The following is a 16409-nucleotide window of genomic DNA, read 5'->3' as shown; positions in this document are numbered from 1 at the left end:
TTCTGGATTTGTGGTCGATATTCTGCCTGTCGCCAATAAAGTGAAACTACAATTACAATTAGCGATTGTTCATTTCTTTACATGTAAGCAAAATATAAATTCAGAAGGGGATCAGATAGTTACCCCACGGTGGATTGTCTTGATCTGTACCAAATGTGGACTGTTTTAAGGTCAACAAGGTCTTTAAATTTGAATAGACCGTCGATTGAAGCAATCAGTATGAATGCAAAAGTTTTAATAATTTCATCATATACGATATCATCATTTTTGTCACGCGTTTTCTTACTTTGAACTGAGTACTTTGTATTAGTTTAGCATTTGTAAATCAGCTTACTTCAATAACATTTCATCCATACTGGACCTGACTCGATGATTTGGCTGAGTAAATATACGATCATTGTACTTTTCAAGAGAGTAGGCAGGTTTGTGGTTTCTCTTTAAATTTCTGTTAAATTTGACTTCCGCATGGAAGTCCCGCCCCCTCTCGCAAAATAAAAGTGCTGCTGTCGCAAGGTCTTGTGACTTGACTGTAACTTGTCAACAAAACAGTAATGCTGAAGTTCGTGTCGCTGTTGCTGGCCCTTAGTTTCTGCCAGGGCCTGCAGCACAACAACATCGACGACTATGTTGAGGCCGAGCCCGTTTTCGAGGCGTCAAAGCACGGCTCCCTGTGGCCTCTGCCGCAGAAAGTGCAGATTTCAGAGGTTTCACTCAAGTTAACCAGTAGCAGCTTCAGGATTGTTGATGCCAAAGCGTCGTCAGCTGGACCAAGCTGCAGTCTCCTACAGAGCGCATACAGGAGGTGAGCAGCTGTGTTTATAAGCTGTTTTTATATTTATTTATTTAAATCGCTGCACAATATTTATATATGTGTCGAAATCTCAACACCGCAGCCCGTGTTGCGTTCAGGGGCCAGTTTCCACCCTCGTGCTGTCTCTCTCTGTAGGTATTATGAGTACATGTTCGGCAGCGCTAAAAAGCAGTGGTGGAGCAAAAACAACAGGCGATCAGATCCTTCTGATCTGTCCGAGCTGCAGGTGTGGATCACATCACCTGACTCTGAATGTGACGGATACCCCAGTGTGACTTCTGACGAGTCATGTGAGTACCTTCCCTTCCTCGTTCATGTCATGTTTAACGGCGGTGTCCAATCAGGTGCCTCTTCCTCAGCTATTCCATGTAACTAGCTGTAACTACTGTTGCTAAACTGCCTTGCGTTACAGAGGGGAAATGCTGTAATTTTTACTCTATTACATGTATGTTCCAGCTTTTCAGGGTACTTCCCACTTTATGATTTTACAAAGCAAACCAAACGAAAAAGATGTGCAATGAAAGTGAAACCGAATGAATGAAAATATGGAGCAAATTTGTACAGCTGTTTTATATTGATTATGTATGAAGTGTTCCTAACTTTATTGTAACTATTGCCACCTGAAAACAAATTTTCATACTATGCAACCATGTGGAAAAACCAAGTATACCCTTACAGCTCCCATAGGAATTAAAAGGTTAATTCCTATGGGAATCCTATGCTGTGGGCACTGGGCACCTCTCTTAAGGCACAAGTTTGGGCATTTAACATCCCAGGAAATTCACCCCAAGGTCAGAGCAAAAGCATTTCAGACACTACAGGCCTCAGTTAGCATGTTAAATGTTAAAAATCCATGATAGTACAATTACAAACAGCCTCTCCTAATGGGTTGTCTGGAGAGGTTTTTAAATGTGCATAAGAATGAATCACAACCCTTCTGGAACAATGCCCAAGGGGTGATGTTTGGTCATAATTTACAACTCCAAATTTCGAACGCAGTTAATCAGCACAAATACCTCATGCCAACTGTCAGCCATGGCTTTTGGGCCAAAATGCCTCTACACCAATGAGAGACTATTCCAGTCATACAGAGAACACTACAACAGTACAATACTACAATAAGCAAACAATAGTTCGAGGCATTCTGCTGCTGAATCAAGGGGTGTACGTAGTTTTTAACAGGACTGCGTAGTCCTGTAGACAAGTTCGTTTTCACAACTGTATATAAATGATCTTAATACTTCGTCCATCTGTGATTATGCAGAAATGAATATTGCAAACTGTTATCTGCCTCTGCATGATGAGCATGATATTTATCTATTCTTGCTTGTGGTTTCTCGCCTGTTTTCTTAGACTTTAACACAGTACATTTAGAAATCAGACTGAAATGAAGAAAAAAAACAGGTTTATATTGTGACGTTTTAAAGAGATTAAAATTTCATTAAATTACAGAGTTTAATTACATTTTTGACATGTGACTTCTTACAAAACGTCAGTATTGACTTTAGTACCACCAACTTGCATTTTATTTGATTTACAAATGAAATTGTTTTCATTCAAAGAAAGTTATAACATTAATTTTTCTGTGAATGCTCTGACTAATATTTCATTGATGATACATTTATTTACATTGGAAATGCAGGGTAATTTCAGTGCACCAGAGCATTTTTGGCTGGTTTCTGTGGTCACACTGAAGACTTTGCAGTGGAATTAGTGATCCTGGAGAGCAAATACTAGAATTCACCCAGTTAATCTACACCAAATGTTCAAATCCTTCCTTAAGGCCGTGACTTGACCATTTCCGTACCCTGACTTGAACACCTCTACAACAATTGGCCAAGTTTTGACACGCTGAATATGCAGTAAACAGGTTGTGGTTTCTTACAGATGAACTGACAGTGAATCAGCCAGTTGCTGTCCTGAAGGCACCTAAGGTCTGGGGAGCTCTGCACGGTAGGATTTACAGCATTTATTTTCTTTGTCAAATAATTTCTTATTTCCCCTTTTCTGTTTAGTAGTAAGAAAACAAGAAATTCTACCAAGATTTCTTTATCTTTTTAAAAAAATTAAATAGCTCATATGAATAGTTTTTGTTTATCTTGTTTGTTTTCTGAGAAATTTCCTTATTCGATTACTGGCTGAGAAACGAGAAAACTATCAAATCAAGGCCCTCATTAGCTAGAAACGGGGTGAACAATGCCTTCCAGCAGCTCTCAGGCTTATCAATGATCATGTTGCGCATCATTTATTTGTGTACAGTAATAGTCTGCTCATGTCTTCCGTGTTTGCAAATGCTAAATGGACTCATACTTGTATGGTGCTTTTCTGCTCTAATTGAGCACTCAAAGTGCTTTTTACTGCACTCACCCAAAGTCCTACACATCCTACACACACTCAAAATCCTATGAACACACTGGGAACATGTAGGCTGAAGGAGCCGGGATCAAACCACAACCTTCCAATTGGTAGACGAGCCACAGCTTCCTGTTTATAACTTTAATGCTAAGCTAACTATAGTTGTAGCTTCATAGACTCTTTGTGCAAAAGTACTGGGCCACCTACAGGTGCTGCTCAGCCTTGGAAACCCAGACCACGAAGTTCCTAGTGCAGTTTTTGTGCTGATGTTAATGCCAAAGAAGGTTTGGAATCAGCTGAGCTTTTACACAGGACACACCTCAACACGACTTGTTGTTGTTGAACTTTGGTCATATTATCCTTTGCTGTTTTCAGATTACATTTAGTTTTATGGGGTTGTAATGTTTTCCAAGAACTGTATCATGTGTTTATTTTGGATTGCTTTATTTTTTCTAGGCCTGGAAACCTTTAGCCAGTTGGTGTTTGAAGATGAATATGGAGCTGTAAGTTAAAGACATTTGGCTGTTTCTGTTTTTTGTTTTCGACCATGTTAATCCTTAAAGAACTTTTTGTGAGCGAGATTTGAATTGAAGTTCTTTTTTTTCCAACTTTGCATCTTTTTCAGAAAAGTATCAATGCAACAATAATCAATGACTTCCCCAGGTTTCAACACAGAGGCATCTTACTGGACAGCTCTCGGCACTTCCTTCCCATTAAAGTCATTTTGGCCAATTTGGTATGACTTTTTAAAACATTTTTTACCTTTCAATCATTTAACAGACTTTCTAAATTACTTTCTCTCCTGGTTCATTCATACAGGAAACAATGGCAATGAACAAATTCAATGTTTTCCACTGGCACATTGTCGACGATCAGTCCTTCCCTTACTTAAGCCGAACCTTCCCACAGCTCAGCGAGCAGGTTGGTACAAAGTTTGTTGGTTTTAAACTTCACCAGAGAGGAGCAGGGTGCTTTTTATTAAGAGTGCTGTGATCCACTGTTCGCAGGGAGCTTACCACCCATACACCCACGTGTATACACCAGCCGATGTGAAGATGGTAATCGAGTTTGCTCGTCTAAGAGGCATTCGTGTCATACCGGAGTTTGACACTCCAGGACACACACAGTCTTGGGGCAAAGGTGAGGTTTTTAGACTTTTTAGTTTTAACAATTTTTTTTTTATTATTTGAAGATGTCTTGATCTTTACTCTTTATCACTTCCCATCAGGCCAAAAAGATCTTCTCACACCCTGTTACTCTGGGTCCAAACCCTCTGGCTCTTTCGGGCCAGTGAATCCCATCCTGAACACCACGTACGACTTCATGGCTCAGTTCTTCACGGAGATCAGCACAGTGTTCCCCGATGGCTACGTTCACCTGGGAGGTGATGAGGTGGACTTCACATGCTGGTGAGACTGTGCACGTATAGTCGGAAAAATTACTTTTAGCCTCAGAGGTCAGGCAACAGATTTAAGCTGCTGGCTTTGTCCTGCAGGAAGTCCAACCCAGACATTCAGAAGTTCATGCAGCAGCAACATTTTGGAGACGACTACAGAAAACTGGAATCATTCTACATCCAAAAGTGTGTTTCCCATCAAACCTCTGTTTGCTATTTAATAGTTGAAATGAAAAAAAAGAAGTTTCCTTTGATGCTTTCTTGATCCAACAGACTCTTGGATATTGTGACCTCTACCAAGAAGGGCTACCTGATCTGGCAGGAGGTCTTTGACAATGGTGTTAAGGTAAGGTCTTGAAACATTAGCTAAATCAATTTGAATGTTGAATGCTTAATCATCAATTTAACTTTGATTTAATTTGAAGTTTTTCATTTAGTTAGTGAAGGACTAATTGGAAAAATTAAGCTTTTTTACTATCTTGCTGAAAGTTGGATAAATACTCAATTGTCTAAATGCTAAATTATAGGCTCGCACTAGTAGCCAATTACTGGGGCTATAATTACCATGATACATATATATATTTCTCTGAAAGGAAAGGTGACTTTCAAGACTTCTGCACAGTACTGTATAATTGTGTTAAACTGTCATGAAATGAGTCACTTTTCTCAGGAAGCTTGTTAATATTAGCTAGCTGGCAATCATAGAGAAATATTCAAATAATCAATACTGTGAAATGATGCTAAGACCAAACTAGCTCAATTTGCATCATTAAGAAGCTTGTCTTGCCTGTATGGGGTCCTGGCTACTAAAGTTTGAGAGTCAATGGCGTAAAAGATTTAAAGTCTGCTTATTAGACTTTGGGATTTTATGATGAAGGCTGTAACAGCATTTTACCCCTTTCAAGACTTTGTAGTAAGCTTAGCTTGCTAGCTTTTAATGCTAACTTAGAGACAGACATGAAATTAGTCTTGAGATTCTCATCTAACTCTTGGCAACAAAGCAAAACGATGTTACACCAGTCATGTCCTCTAATCATTTCTTTAGTCACAGTCAACCTTCATGTAACGATTTAACTCAAGTGCACGAGTTTGATTTGTAACCATTCCAGCTAAAGCCTGACACGGTAGTGCATGTGTGGATTGGTGGCGGAAGTGATAAGGAGATGAGCAATGTCACGGCAGCAGGCTACACCACCATCCTCTCTGCTCCATGGTACCTAGATTATATTAGCTACGGGCAGGATTGGCAGAAGTACTACAAAGTTGAACCACTCAACTTTGAAGGTCAGTTTTAAACAAGAATTGGTCATATTTTGAATATATATTGATATGAACTCAGTTTTTTTGTTACTTCCAACAGGCTTACACTTGTACACTTGAAAATTGCACAGTTGTGACAAAAGGCCAACAGACTGAACATGGGGCATTGTGGTTGGTGGTTTCAGATGTTGTTCCTTTTAATGTGCTGCTGTTTTCACCACTATGGGGGACCAATCGCATATTTGAAATGATACTGAAAAAACTAAGAAGGAAGTCATGAGTAAACAATGTTGGGTACATTTGTGCATGACTGGTCGAAATGTGTAAGGTTTGGTTCTCTATAAAGCTGGAAAAAGCTTTTGTCTTGGTTCCTCTCCGTACTTTTCTCTTATGTTCTCATTACTGAGATGTCTGTGTATGTGTGTGCTGTGTAGCTGAAAGCAGACACACTAATCCACGTTTGGAAGGGAAACCAGGAACAATACCAGAATGAGATGGCAAACGTTACTGCATCAGGGTACCAGACCCTGCTGTCCACTCCCTGGTACCTGAACCGTATCTCCTACGGGCAGGACTGGCAGGGCTTTTACAAGGCCGACCCACAGGACTTTAAGGGTTTGTGTCTGCATTAATGATTCATATATATATTTTTTTTTAAGATCATTTCCGATTCATATTTACAACCTTTCAGAACTTGACCCCGTTCATGTGATAATATTTTATTGCTTTGTTGTTGTCAGGGTCACACTGTAGTCAACTTTTGGCCTAGATCTCAAGTTTCAGGAATGTCACTCCTGTGCAAATTGGTGTAAGCCTGTTCAGTAACGAGCAGAAAAATAAATTAATATTTTACTGTCATTCGGGAGAATATATAATTTAGATAATTCAATTATTTTATTCATCACTGTTGTCCCTTTTCAGTTTTTCGAACGTGTCATTGTTGAATTTCCCTGACCCGATCAAATACTAAATTTTAAAACAGGAACTGATGAGCAGAAAAAGCTGGTGATTGGTGGAGAGGCCTGCTTGTGGGGAGAGTATGTGGACGCTACAAACCTCACACCCAGACTTTGGTAAGCCTGATATAGGTGCATTTTAATAGGTGATTAACAGACAATATGCATATTATTCAGTTCTAAATGAGGTAAATGCTACCTGAGCTCAACAACACATGACATATTACACTCTTTTATTCAATAACTAAGCAAAAATGCAGAAGCAGTGTATGGAAAACGAGGTGCACTTTATCATTCAGTAATTGTTTTCTCTCACAACATTGTGGAGGAATTATGGCCCTCTATTGTTTACAACAGCGGTCCCCAACCCCCGGGCCTCGGACCGGTACCGGGCCGTGAGAGTTGAGGCTCAGGTGTGAAATGTATGGTTTTTATCGGTTTTCAGCGTTATTTTGTTATCGTTAACTCTGTTTTCCTGGGTCTTTTCACGTGTGTTATGAATAAATCTTATTATTTTTCGGTACCGGTACTAGTTTTATTTTGTTGTATTTATCCGCGACACCTTAAAGGCCGGTCCGTGAAAATATGGTCGGGCATAAACCGGTCCGTGGCGCAAAAAAGGTTGGGGACCACTGGTTTACAATGTTCAGTTTATTGAGGTTTTCAGGAACCTTTGAGAGCTATTTGCATGAACACAGCTCTCTTGAAGTATTTATCTAATGCTGTGGAGTATTTCAATCAAGTTTGAGGTCGAGAGCGTGGTCTGGACTTTGACTGTGCCAATACAGCATTACTTTTTTCTCTTTCAGCCATTCTGTTATAGGTTTTCTGAATTTTCTGAATCTGAAATCTCACATTTGCTTCTATAATACTTTAGTATTCAGAGGAGTTCATGGTTGACTCGGTGCAACCTAAATCATCACCCCTCCACCACTGTGCTTGGCAGTTGTTAAGAGGTGTTTGTGCCAATGCTGTGTTCGATTTCCACCAATTTGGCCAAAGACTTCTGTTTTAGTCTCATCTGTTCAAAGGATGTCATCCCCGAAACCTAATCTGTGCTGCCATGTTTTAGAGGAGATGCTTTCTCCTGGCAAGTCTTCCAAACAAACCCATACTTGTTCAGTCTTTTTCTGATTTGAGACTTTCAAAATGTCCATATAAGCCCTCCCAAATTGATGGGCAGCAACAATTGCTTCTCTAAGATCACTGCTGATTGCTTTCCTCCTTGGCATTGAGTTAACCTGAATACTCCAGACAACCAACTTCTGCTTCTTGTTATTACTTCCAGGCCTCGTGCCAGTGCTGTGGCAGAGCGGCTGTGGAGCGCCAAAAGCGTGACCGACATCGGCGATGCCTTCAACAGACTGTCACTGCACCGCTGCCGTATGGTAGAGTAAGTATCAGAGGAGCCTTTGTACCACTAATTTGTATCTACCTGCTAATTTTATCAGTTAGCAGGTGCCTTTCTGTTAAGAGGAGAGTCATTTAGGTATTTTGCATTAAGGTGTTGTTCCACTACTAAATCATTGTGTCCTACATTAGGCGCGGCATCCCAGCTGAGCCGCTGTTTTCCAGCTACTGTCCACGTGAGTACAAGGGTGTCTGAAAACGAAGACCGGACCCAGCAAATGAAATGGAAAGGGAAAAAATTCATATTCAACTATATGAAACTAAAATGCTGAATTGCCTAGATCACTGTACTGATGAGCTCTGAAACACATCGTCCTTTTTTAGATTTCCTCCACAGAACTTTTAAATCATATTTAATGTCGAGGGTGTTACTGTTATGATTGCACTTTTTTTATGAATGTTTCTAGAATTCATTGTCAATAAAAAGTTAACAGTTCAGAAGATTTTTCTGGTTGTTTACAAAATAAAAACCAAGGATTTAAAGTGACTGGTTTCACATTTATTTTAGAACATCATACACATTCTTGTCACTGTTAACCAGCTGTAGATATTCACAGAATAAATATTTGATCCAGACTAATTATTATTGTCTGAGGGGGAGGAAAAAAATCATCTCTCTGTTTGAGAAGGCTTCTGGTCACATTACTGAACTGGGATCACAGCAGGCCAGAGAGTCTTTTGAGGAGTGTGTTCTGCTCCTGAGGGTTCATGGCCTCGTAGGTATCCAGCTCCAGGGAGAAGGTGGCGTTGCCAGATGTCAGTGTTCGTAGAACGGTGGAATAACCCTTTACGTGGACACAAGTTTTTAAATCATAAATAATTCTCACTGGCAAATTAAACCCTCCAAAAAAGCAATCTGTTAACATTTGAGTGTCCTCTCACCATCATCTCAGCCAGGGGCACGGTTGCTAAGAGCACCTTGTTGTCATGACGGCTCTGGATGTCTCTGACCGTTCCTCGTCTTTGAGCCAAGTCTCCCAGCACCGAGCTGAGGTGGTCATCGCCGACAGTCACTTCTAACGACATGACTGGCTCGAGGACCTGTCCACCCGCGAGCCGCAGGGCCTGCATCCAAAGAAATGGAACCACAGCTCAGCCTTATAGTTCCAGCACTAACCAATTAGAGCTTATCAATAACGCTTTTACCTTCAGCATGCAGCGAGACACGCAGGCAGACACCATGGCAGGTGATGTCCCAGGTTCTATGGTAACACGCTGCATCAGTGTAGACACACTCTGCAATGGGTAACCTAGCAGTGGACCTGAATGAAGGAGTTATTGCAATTAAGGGGGGAAATTCAGTAAAACAGATTAAAATGAAGTTGTAATAAATATACAGCATATAATTAAAAAAAAATTTAACCAAAATAAGGGACGTTCCAGTGCTTTGTGTGTTTTAAGTCATGAAAATGATACTTCACAAAAGAAAAAATGAGTTTGGTCCATTTACCTTGAAGAAATGAGCTGTGCACTCCATTCTCCACTGCCTCTTTCATTTCTGCTGAAAGCTGTCCCTCTAATTCTTCCGTGAAAGCCAGTTCGCATGAACCACCCACTGAGGCGATATCCACAGGCCCGACAGCCAGCTCCACTGTTACGACATGTCTTCTCTCCCCTACTGTCCGGTCCAGCGTGTCTGCACCAAATTCATAAAAAGAATTTGACGGCTGCTGCGCAAAGCTGACGAAAACTGTTCCTCCAAATGTAACAAGTGAAAAGTGTTTGTACCTGAAGCCGAAGCCTCGTGGAGAATTGTCTCTCTGTAAGCAACCTGCAGCGGCCCGAGGTGAGTCTCAATGCCGTACTCTCTTCTGATTCGATCGTGGATGATCTCGATGTGCAGCTCTCCCATTCCGCATAAAATGGTCTGAGAACGGAGAGCGAAGGTGGTTTCGGTGACTCATTCTAGCACTGGACAAAGAAAGTCCCGGCTAATCCGATGCATTACCTGACCAGAGTCTGGATCAACTCGGACTTTGAGACTGGGGTCTTCTCTTTGGAGGCAGTTGAGCACATTTTCAAGATCTTTCATGGTAAAAACAAATAAATGAATAAGTGAGTGAGTGAGCACATAGTTGGTGAAGCACAGCGACACACTAGCACATAATCGCCTCAAATAACTGACCGGCCTGTTTGGACATAGATGGCGGTTCTATGGTGCAGAAGAAGACGGGATCAGGGACCTCCACTCCTGACAGGATCACGCTGGCACACTCTCTGCTCCTCTTTCCCGCCTCGCTGTCATTTTGGACTCGGCGGGCCGCGGCTGCTGCTGACGCCTTCGATGACACAATAGTGTCTCCTGTAACTGTCTTAAATGAAAGGAGAAACCATAAGGAACATTTGAGGGTGGGGGGAAATCTTAATTTAAGCAAATATTGGAAATTTAGAGAAGCTCTACCTGCTTGAGTCCCACAGTAAGGGCAATATTTCCCGCTGTCATCGAAGGGATTTCTACATGCTGGTCAGCAAATGGCACCAGCAGCCTGCTCATCCTCTCACTGCAAATATACAAGATTGGACATGCTGCGTTGTAATGATGACTCTATGATGGAGTACGTCTGTGAAAGTGTGTTACACTGCAGCTTCTGTGGAGATCAGAGGTTCGAAACTGCATACGTGCTGTTCCTGTTGATGTTGTGGAGCGCCGTCTGTGGTTTCAGAGTACCAGAGTAGATCCTAAGAAACACCAGAGGGCCGCGCTGCTTGTCGTGGAGAACCTTGAAGGCCAGTGCACACAGGTCGTCTTTGTACCACCGCCTGTGAGATGATAATGAACAGGGCTTAAGGGCCTCCGTGTATCAGTCTTGTTTGTCCAGCACATCCCACAGCCGCTCGATTGAATTTTCAGAATTTGGAGGCCAAGTCAACCATTCCTGATGCTAACATGACCCTTTCACCTTGTTGGCCCTTTCAGAGGTTGACAGAGGTGAGCATGGAAACCCTGACGGGTCTGCGATTACGGATCCCCATATGCAACAAACTGGGACACGCGGTGTATTCTGACGCCTCTCTTTCACCTTTCTACTGACCGCTGCAACTCGGGAACACCCCACAAGAGCTGCAGTTTAGGAGATGCTCTGACACAGTCGTCTAGCCATCACAATTTGGCCTTCGTCAGACTCGCTCAAATCCTTACGCTCTCCCATTTTTCTTGCTTCTAACACATCAACTCTGAGAGCAAAATGTTCACTTGCTTCCTAATATTTCCCACTAGCTAACAGAAGCCATGACGAAGAGATAATCAGTGCTATTCACAGCATCAACACCAAGCATTCTCTGTAGTTAGGTTCAGTTGTAATCTAGTCAACAGATAAAGAAACAATCATTTCAGTAACAATTAATCATATCAAATTGAAAAAAACAAAACAAAACAATCCTTCCAGCCTAATCTGATCAAAACTAGAGCAATGTGATCTAAAATGATAAGACTTAACTTGGTGTTATAACAGGTCTAGTCTAAGTTAGCAGTAAGCTGAAAGGTTCACTTACACCACATCATGGTGTCGTTCATTAGGAGCAGGCAGGTAGGCAGTGATGGCATCTAAAAGAGGCTGAACACCTTTGTTTCTCAAAGAGCTGCCACAGAGGACCGGTACACCTTTACGGGCCAGAGTAACTCGCCGCACGGCTTCTTGAAGCTGGAGACATGTTCGACACTGATAAGTCTATATTCACAAGAACTAACAGCAGCACTGATGTACTTTAAAAGGTCATATTGGGGTACTACAATTTGCAAGACTTACTTTATTAGAGGGAATGGCATCGAAATTCTCGCTAAAATCGGTTAGCAACAGTTCTGCAAACTCATCGTCCAGATCAGCGACCTGTGATTTGAGAAAAGACGTGTAAACTGGAAGAAAAAAAATCGGAGGCACCTTAAGAAATGCTGGAAAACGTTACTCCAATCTGATCGTGTACCTGCTCAATTAAAGCTGTCCTTGCATCGCTGACCACCTGCAGGAGGTCTGGATCATCAGACCGGTCAAGAGCTTTGACTTCAAACGCTCTGCCATCATCTCTCATAGATTTCATCTTCCACATCAGCTTCTGGCTGGTTAACAAGTCAACAACACCTGTGAAGTTCTTTCCACTGCCAACAGGAATCTATGACACAGGGGTTTATAGACTGTGAAATATTGCTGTTAAATACTTGTGTGTTGTATTGTTGTACTAAAAGACACTGTGTTCAGTTCATCCAGTAAGTACATTTTGTTTTAAACCTGTTTTTGTGCTAGCCAAGTTTAGGATCACATTTAATATCCTAGGCTTACATCCACACTGGTGCGGTGTTTTAACTGTGAAATATAAAATATATATATGTATAAAGCTGCTGATGTGTAGATGTCAGTTGAGGCTGAAGACTCAAAACTATGTGTAAATAAAATCGGCAAAATAAAACAGAAAAACTTTTCAGGAACGTAAAGAGCTGTTGAAAATTTCTGATGACCTACCTGCAAGAGGACTGGATTGGCTTTCAATTTCTGCCTTATGCTCTCAATGCAGAAACTCAAGCTGAAAGAAAACAAAATGAAAGAGAGTCTCAATTTTAACACTGCAACAGAAAAGTAAAACAAAACTTGCATTAAATGGGAAAACTTAAACTGAGTCACTCACTTCGCTGCAGGCTTGTCCATCTTATTGAGGAAACAAACACAGGGGATGTGGTGCTTCTCTGCTTGTCTCCACACGGTCAGAGTCTGAGCCTGTTGGCGTTTTCAAAGGAAAAAAACCCACAATGATCAGAGCCTGAAGCCAATTTTAATGAAAAAAAGGAAGGTGTTTGGAAAAGGGGAAATAACCTCAACGCCAGCCGACGCGTCGAACACCGCCACAGCCCCATCAAGCACACGAAGTGCCCGCTCCACCTCAAGCGTGAAGTCAACGTGTCCTGTAGTGACGTAGTCATTCAGTCATTTTTTTAATTTCTACTAGAAGTTGCCTTATTTCTTTATTCTTACCTGGTGTGTCTATGAGATTTATTCTATGACTTTTCCAGTCAAACGTTACTGCTGCTGACTGTATGGTGATGCCACGCTCTCGCTCTTGGGCCATAAAATCTGTCACTGTATCCCCATCGTCAACATCTAAAAACAACAGTGACATGAAATCAAATTGTTAAAAAAAAACATTTTTAAAAAAGAATCAGAGTCAGGTTTGGATAATTAAGAATTAGCATCACTGCTGCATGCTGTTTTCCTGCACACCTCCCAATGCCCTTGTGTAACCGGCGTAGTAAAGCATCCTCTCTGTGGTTGTCGTCTTGCCTGCATCGATGTGGGCCATGATGCCGATGTTTCGGATTCTGTAGACACATGAATTAATGGGACTCTAAGAACACAGCAGAATCTGCCGGGTACTTTTTAATGCAGATGCAGAATGCAATTAAATTACTCACCTGGATATTTCAGGGTTGACGAGAGCCCGTAATGATTTGACATCATCTATGACAGGAACAGGAAGCACAATTATGAGGATTTCACTGCTGCCACATTAAAGTCTATCACTGACTAGTTTATCCTGCAACTGACTGTTGTTGACTGTTGTATTACAGGAAAGAAGAGCAAAGGCCTAGTTTGCTTTCTATTGATATCTTTACAAACGTACACCCAAGATTTCTGAACCAGTTGTTTTTTTCACATTCTGCAAAATAATTTAATTTATTTAAGAAGGTCTCAAACTATTTTTAAATTCAGAGCAATAATTAAGTTTAACAATCTCAAACTAAAACACACACAATGACAGGTTTTTGTACTTCATATGAAAATACATCTTAAATATATCACAAATCTTCACCTAACCAATTAATCCAATAAGAGAACGTCTTGATGCATTCTCAAGCATCCAGGAAAATAAATTTCCAAAAGTGGAGCTTGTCTGCATGATCAATTCTGTCACCTATAACATCTCCAAGTTTCTGGCTTTGATCCTCAACCCACTGGTGGGCAGCTCTGAACACCACATCCAGAACACCCTGGATTTTGTTGAGAAGGTGAGAGATGTCATTATGGAGGCAGATGAAACCATGGTCTCGTACGACGTTACATCTCTCTTCACTTGCATCCCAGTCACGGAAGCGTTGGAGGTAGTCCGTAAGAGATTACAGGATGACACCAACCTCAGCAACAGGACTACTCTCAGCATCGACCAAGTGTGTTTGCTTTTGGAACTCTGTCTTAATTCCACCTACTTCACATACAAGGGTCAGTTCTACAGGCAGAAACATGGGTGTGCCATGGGCTCCCCAGTTTCACCCATCGTGGCCAATTTGTACATGGAAGAAGTGGAAAAGAGGGCTTTGCTATCCTACCCTGGAACACCACCAAGCCATTGGTTCAGATATGTGGATGACACCTGGGTGAAAATCAAATCTCAGGACGCACTACATTTCACGGATCACATTAACTCGGTGGACCGACACATCAAATTCACCAGGGAAGATATGAAAAGTGGCAGGTTAGCCTTCTTAGACTGTGAGATTTCCATCAGTAATGGGGGACATCTAAAAGCTGACGTGTACCGTAAACCTACACATACGGATCAGGATCTAAGGTTTGACTCTCATCATCCACTGGAGCACAAACTGAGTGTCATCAGGACGCTACAACACAGAGCGAACACCATCCCCACTGACACAGCGGCCAGGGAGGCAGAAGAACAGCACATCAAAAAGGCCCTGAGTAAATGTGGTCATCCCAGCTGGACTTTTGTCAAAGCTGAAAAGGCACCCAAAGAAAGCTCCAGCCGATCCAGGAGAGAAGGACAACCGCTGCCCAAGCGAAAACCTGTAGTGATCCCATATGTGTCAGGAGTATCGGAACAGTTGAGACGCATTTTTTCAAAACACCGGGTCTCTGTGGCTTTTAAACCCCAAAACACACTGCGCCAAAAATTGGTCCACCCCAAGGATCGGGTCCCCCAACACAAACAGAGTAACATATTGTACGCTGTTAAGTGCCAGGAGGATTGCCAGGATTTATACATCGGGGAAACCAAACAACCTCTGGCGAAGCGGATGGCACCACACAGAAGAGCTACCTCGTCAGGCCAGGACTCTGCAGTCTATTTACACCTACAGGCTAGTGGACACTCTTTCAAGGATGAGGATGTACACATCCTGGACAGGGAGGAACGCTGGTTTGAGCGTGGAGTCAAGGAGGCCATTTACGTGAAAAGGGAAAGACCATCTCTGAATCGAGGAGGGGGCCTAAAGGTACATCTTTCGCCATATTACAATGCTGTGATTGCAGCCATTCCCCAACTCTCTGTGTATGGTACTCATGGCCATTGATCAGTGGTCTTTGATCAGTGGGTTTTGGTCAGTGGTTGTTGATCAATGGTCATGAGAATTTGCATAATTATGATTAAGGAACTGACCTCACAGCCCATTGTTCCTTCAGTGGCTGGTTTCAGTCATTATGCAAATGTACTGTTTATAAGATTGGGGAATCCTGCAGTCAGCTGAGACTGAAGAAGTGGATGAGTGACGAAACGTTTCTCCCAGAATACGCTACGTCCAGATGAACAGAATCAACTTTTGGAGACCAATAAGAGAACTTACCTGGAAGAAGGCTGTAATGTCTCTTTACGTGACAGCTTAGTCTACATCTGCAGCACTGCAGCCCCGCAGCGAATAAACGCCTCCCCTGTGGACCAAAACCAGGTTATCAAATCATAAGAGTTAATATATCCAATCACTGGCAGTACTGATTTTTTGGGGGGTGGAAAAAATTATATCTCACCCGAATCATCCTGCTAAAGGTCTGCAATCCCCTGAGAGACATTTTTAATATCTGCTTATTATCCGAGCAGCCATTTCTTCAGAGTCAGAGAAGACTTGAGCCATACTGGAGGAACATTAGACAGAAGAGGACTGAACGAAGCAATGTCAGCCGACTCTTTACGGATGCAGCACAACATTTAAAACAGGAGAGCCGGGAAGACTGTCGTTCTAATCAGCACATTACTGAACTTTACCCAAAACCGAAAGAAGCCCTACATAGATGAAAAAATATACCTCTCAAAAAAAAAGTCACGCTTGGTACACGTCAAAATGCATCCCCGGGACACCTTAGAGATCATAACATAGTTCCGGATATCAAATCAATTCTGTTTCCGTCCATATTTGCGGCTGTAGCTCATTTAATATACTCTCATAATTTACAATAGCATTTTTGTAAGTTTTTCTATTCGCAGCGTGAACAGTAAACTTTATCCGTCC

At 41.9% G+C, this 16409-nt stretch overlaps 2 protein-coding genes across 4 annotated transcripts; one reads left to right on the top strand and one right to left on the bottom strand.

Moving 5' to 3' along the window:
* The first annotated feature begins 473 nt into the window (after positions 1 to 473).
* hexb (hexosaminidase B (beta polypeptide)) lies at positions 474 to 8675 on the top strand. Of its 3 annotated transcripts, none has more exons than XM_006796843.3 (14): positions 474 to 802; positions 947 to 1101; positions 2699 to 2764; positions 3623 to 3669; positions 3792 to 3902; positions 3986 to 4087; positions 4174 to 4306; positions 4395 to 4575; positions 4662 to 4748; positions 4836 to 4908; positions 6257 to 6437; positions 6805 to 6895; positions 8067 to 8171; positions 8321 to 8675. In XM_006796843.3, the coding sequence occupies exons 1-14, from the start codon at positions 552 to 554 to the stop codon at positions 8382 to 8384; spliced, it is 1647 nt and encodes a 548-aa protein (XP_006796906.1). In that variant the 5' UTR covers positions 474 to 551; the 3' UTR covers positions 8385 to 8675. The 3 variants fall into 3 exon arrangements, with proteins under 3 accessions (XP_006796906.1, XP_006796907.1, XP_087699980.1); XM_006796844.3 differs by lacking the exon at positions 6257 to 6437 and adding an exon at positions 5672 to 5846; XM_087843854.1 differs by having other exon boundaries at positions 3986 to 4091; positions 4178 to 4306.
* Positions 8676 to 8677: 2 nt separating this feature from the next.
* gfm2 (GTP dependent ribosome recycling factor mitochondrial 2) lies at positions 8678 to 16404 on the bottom strand. The gene is made up of 20 exons (XM_006796842.3): positions 15931 to 16404; positions 15750 to 15834; positions 13587 to 13632; positions 13396 to 13493; positions 13150 to 13275; positions 12991 to 13079; positions 12806 to 12894; positions 12643 to 12703; positions 12110 to 12295; positions 11935 to 12015; positions 11681 to 11829; positions 10808 to 10948; positions 10590 to 10689; positions 10314 to 10500; positions 10137 to 10213; positions 9917 to 10055; positions 9639 to 9824; positions 9335 to 9450; positions 9071 to 9253; positions 8678 to 8973 (listed from the first exon to the last, which is right to left on the bottom strand). The coding sequence occupies exons 1-20, from the start codon at positions 15970 to 15972 to the stop codon at positions 8845 to 8847; spliced, it is 2310 nt and encodes a 769-aa protein (XP_006796905.2). The 5' UTR covers positions 15973 to 16404; the 3' UTR covers positions 8678 to 8844.
* Positions 16405 to 16409: the final 5 nt, after the last annotated feature.

This window comes from Neolamprologus brichardi, chromosome 7, assembly GCF_056152115.1.
Source record: "Neolamprologus brichardi isolate AB-2024 chromosome 7, ASM5615211v1, whole genome shotgun sequence".
In the NCBI taxonomy this organism is placed as follows: domain Eukaryota; kingdom Metazoa; phylum Chordata; class Actinopteri; order Cichliformes; family Cichlidae; genus Neolamprologus; species Neolamprologus brichardi.
This window is presented reverse-complemented; position numbering and strand designations above follow the sequence as displayed.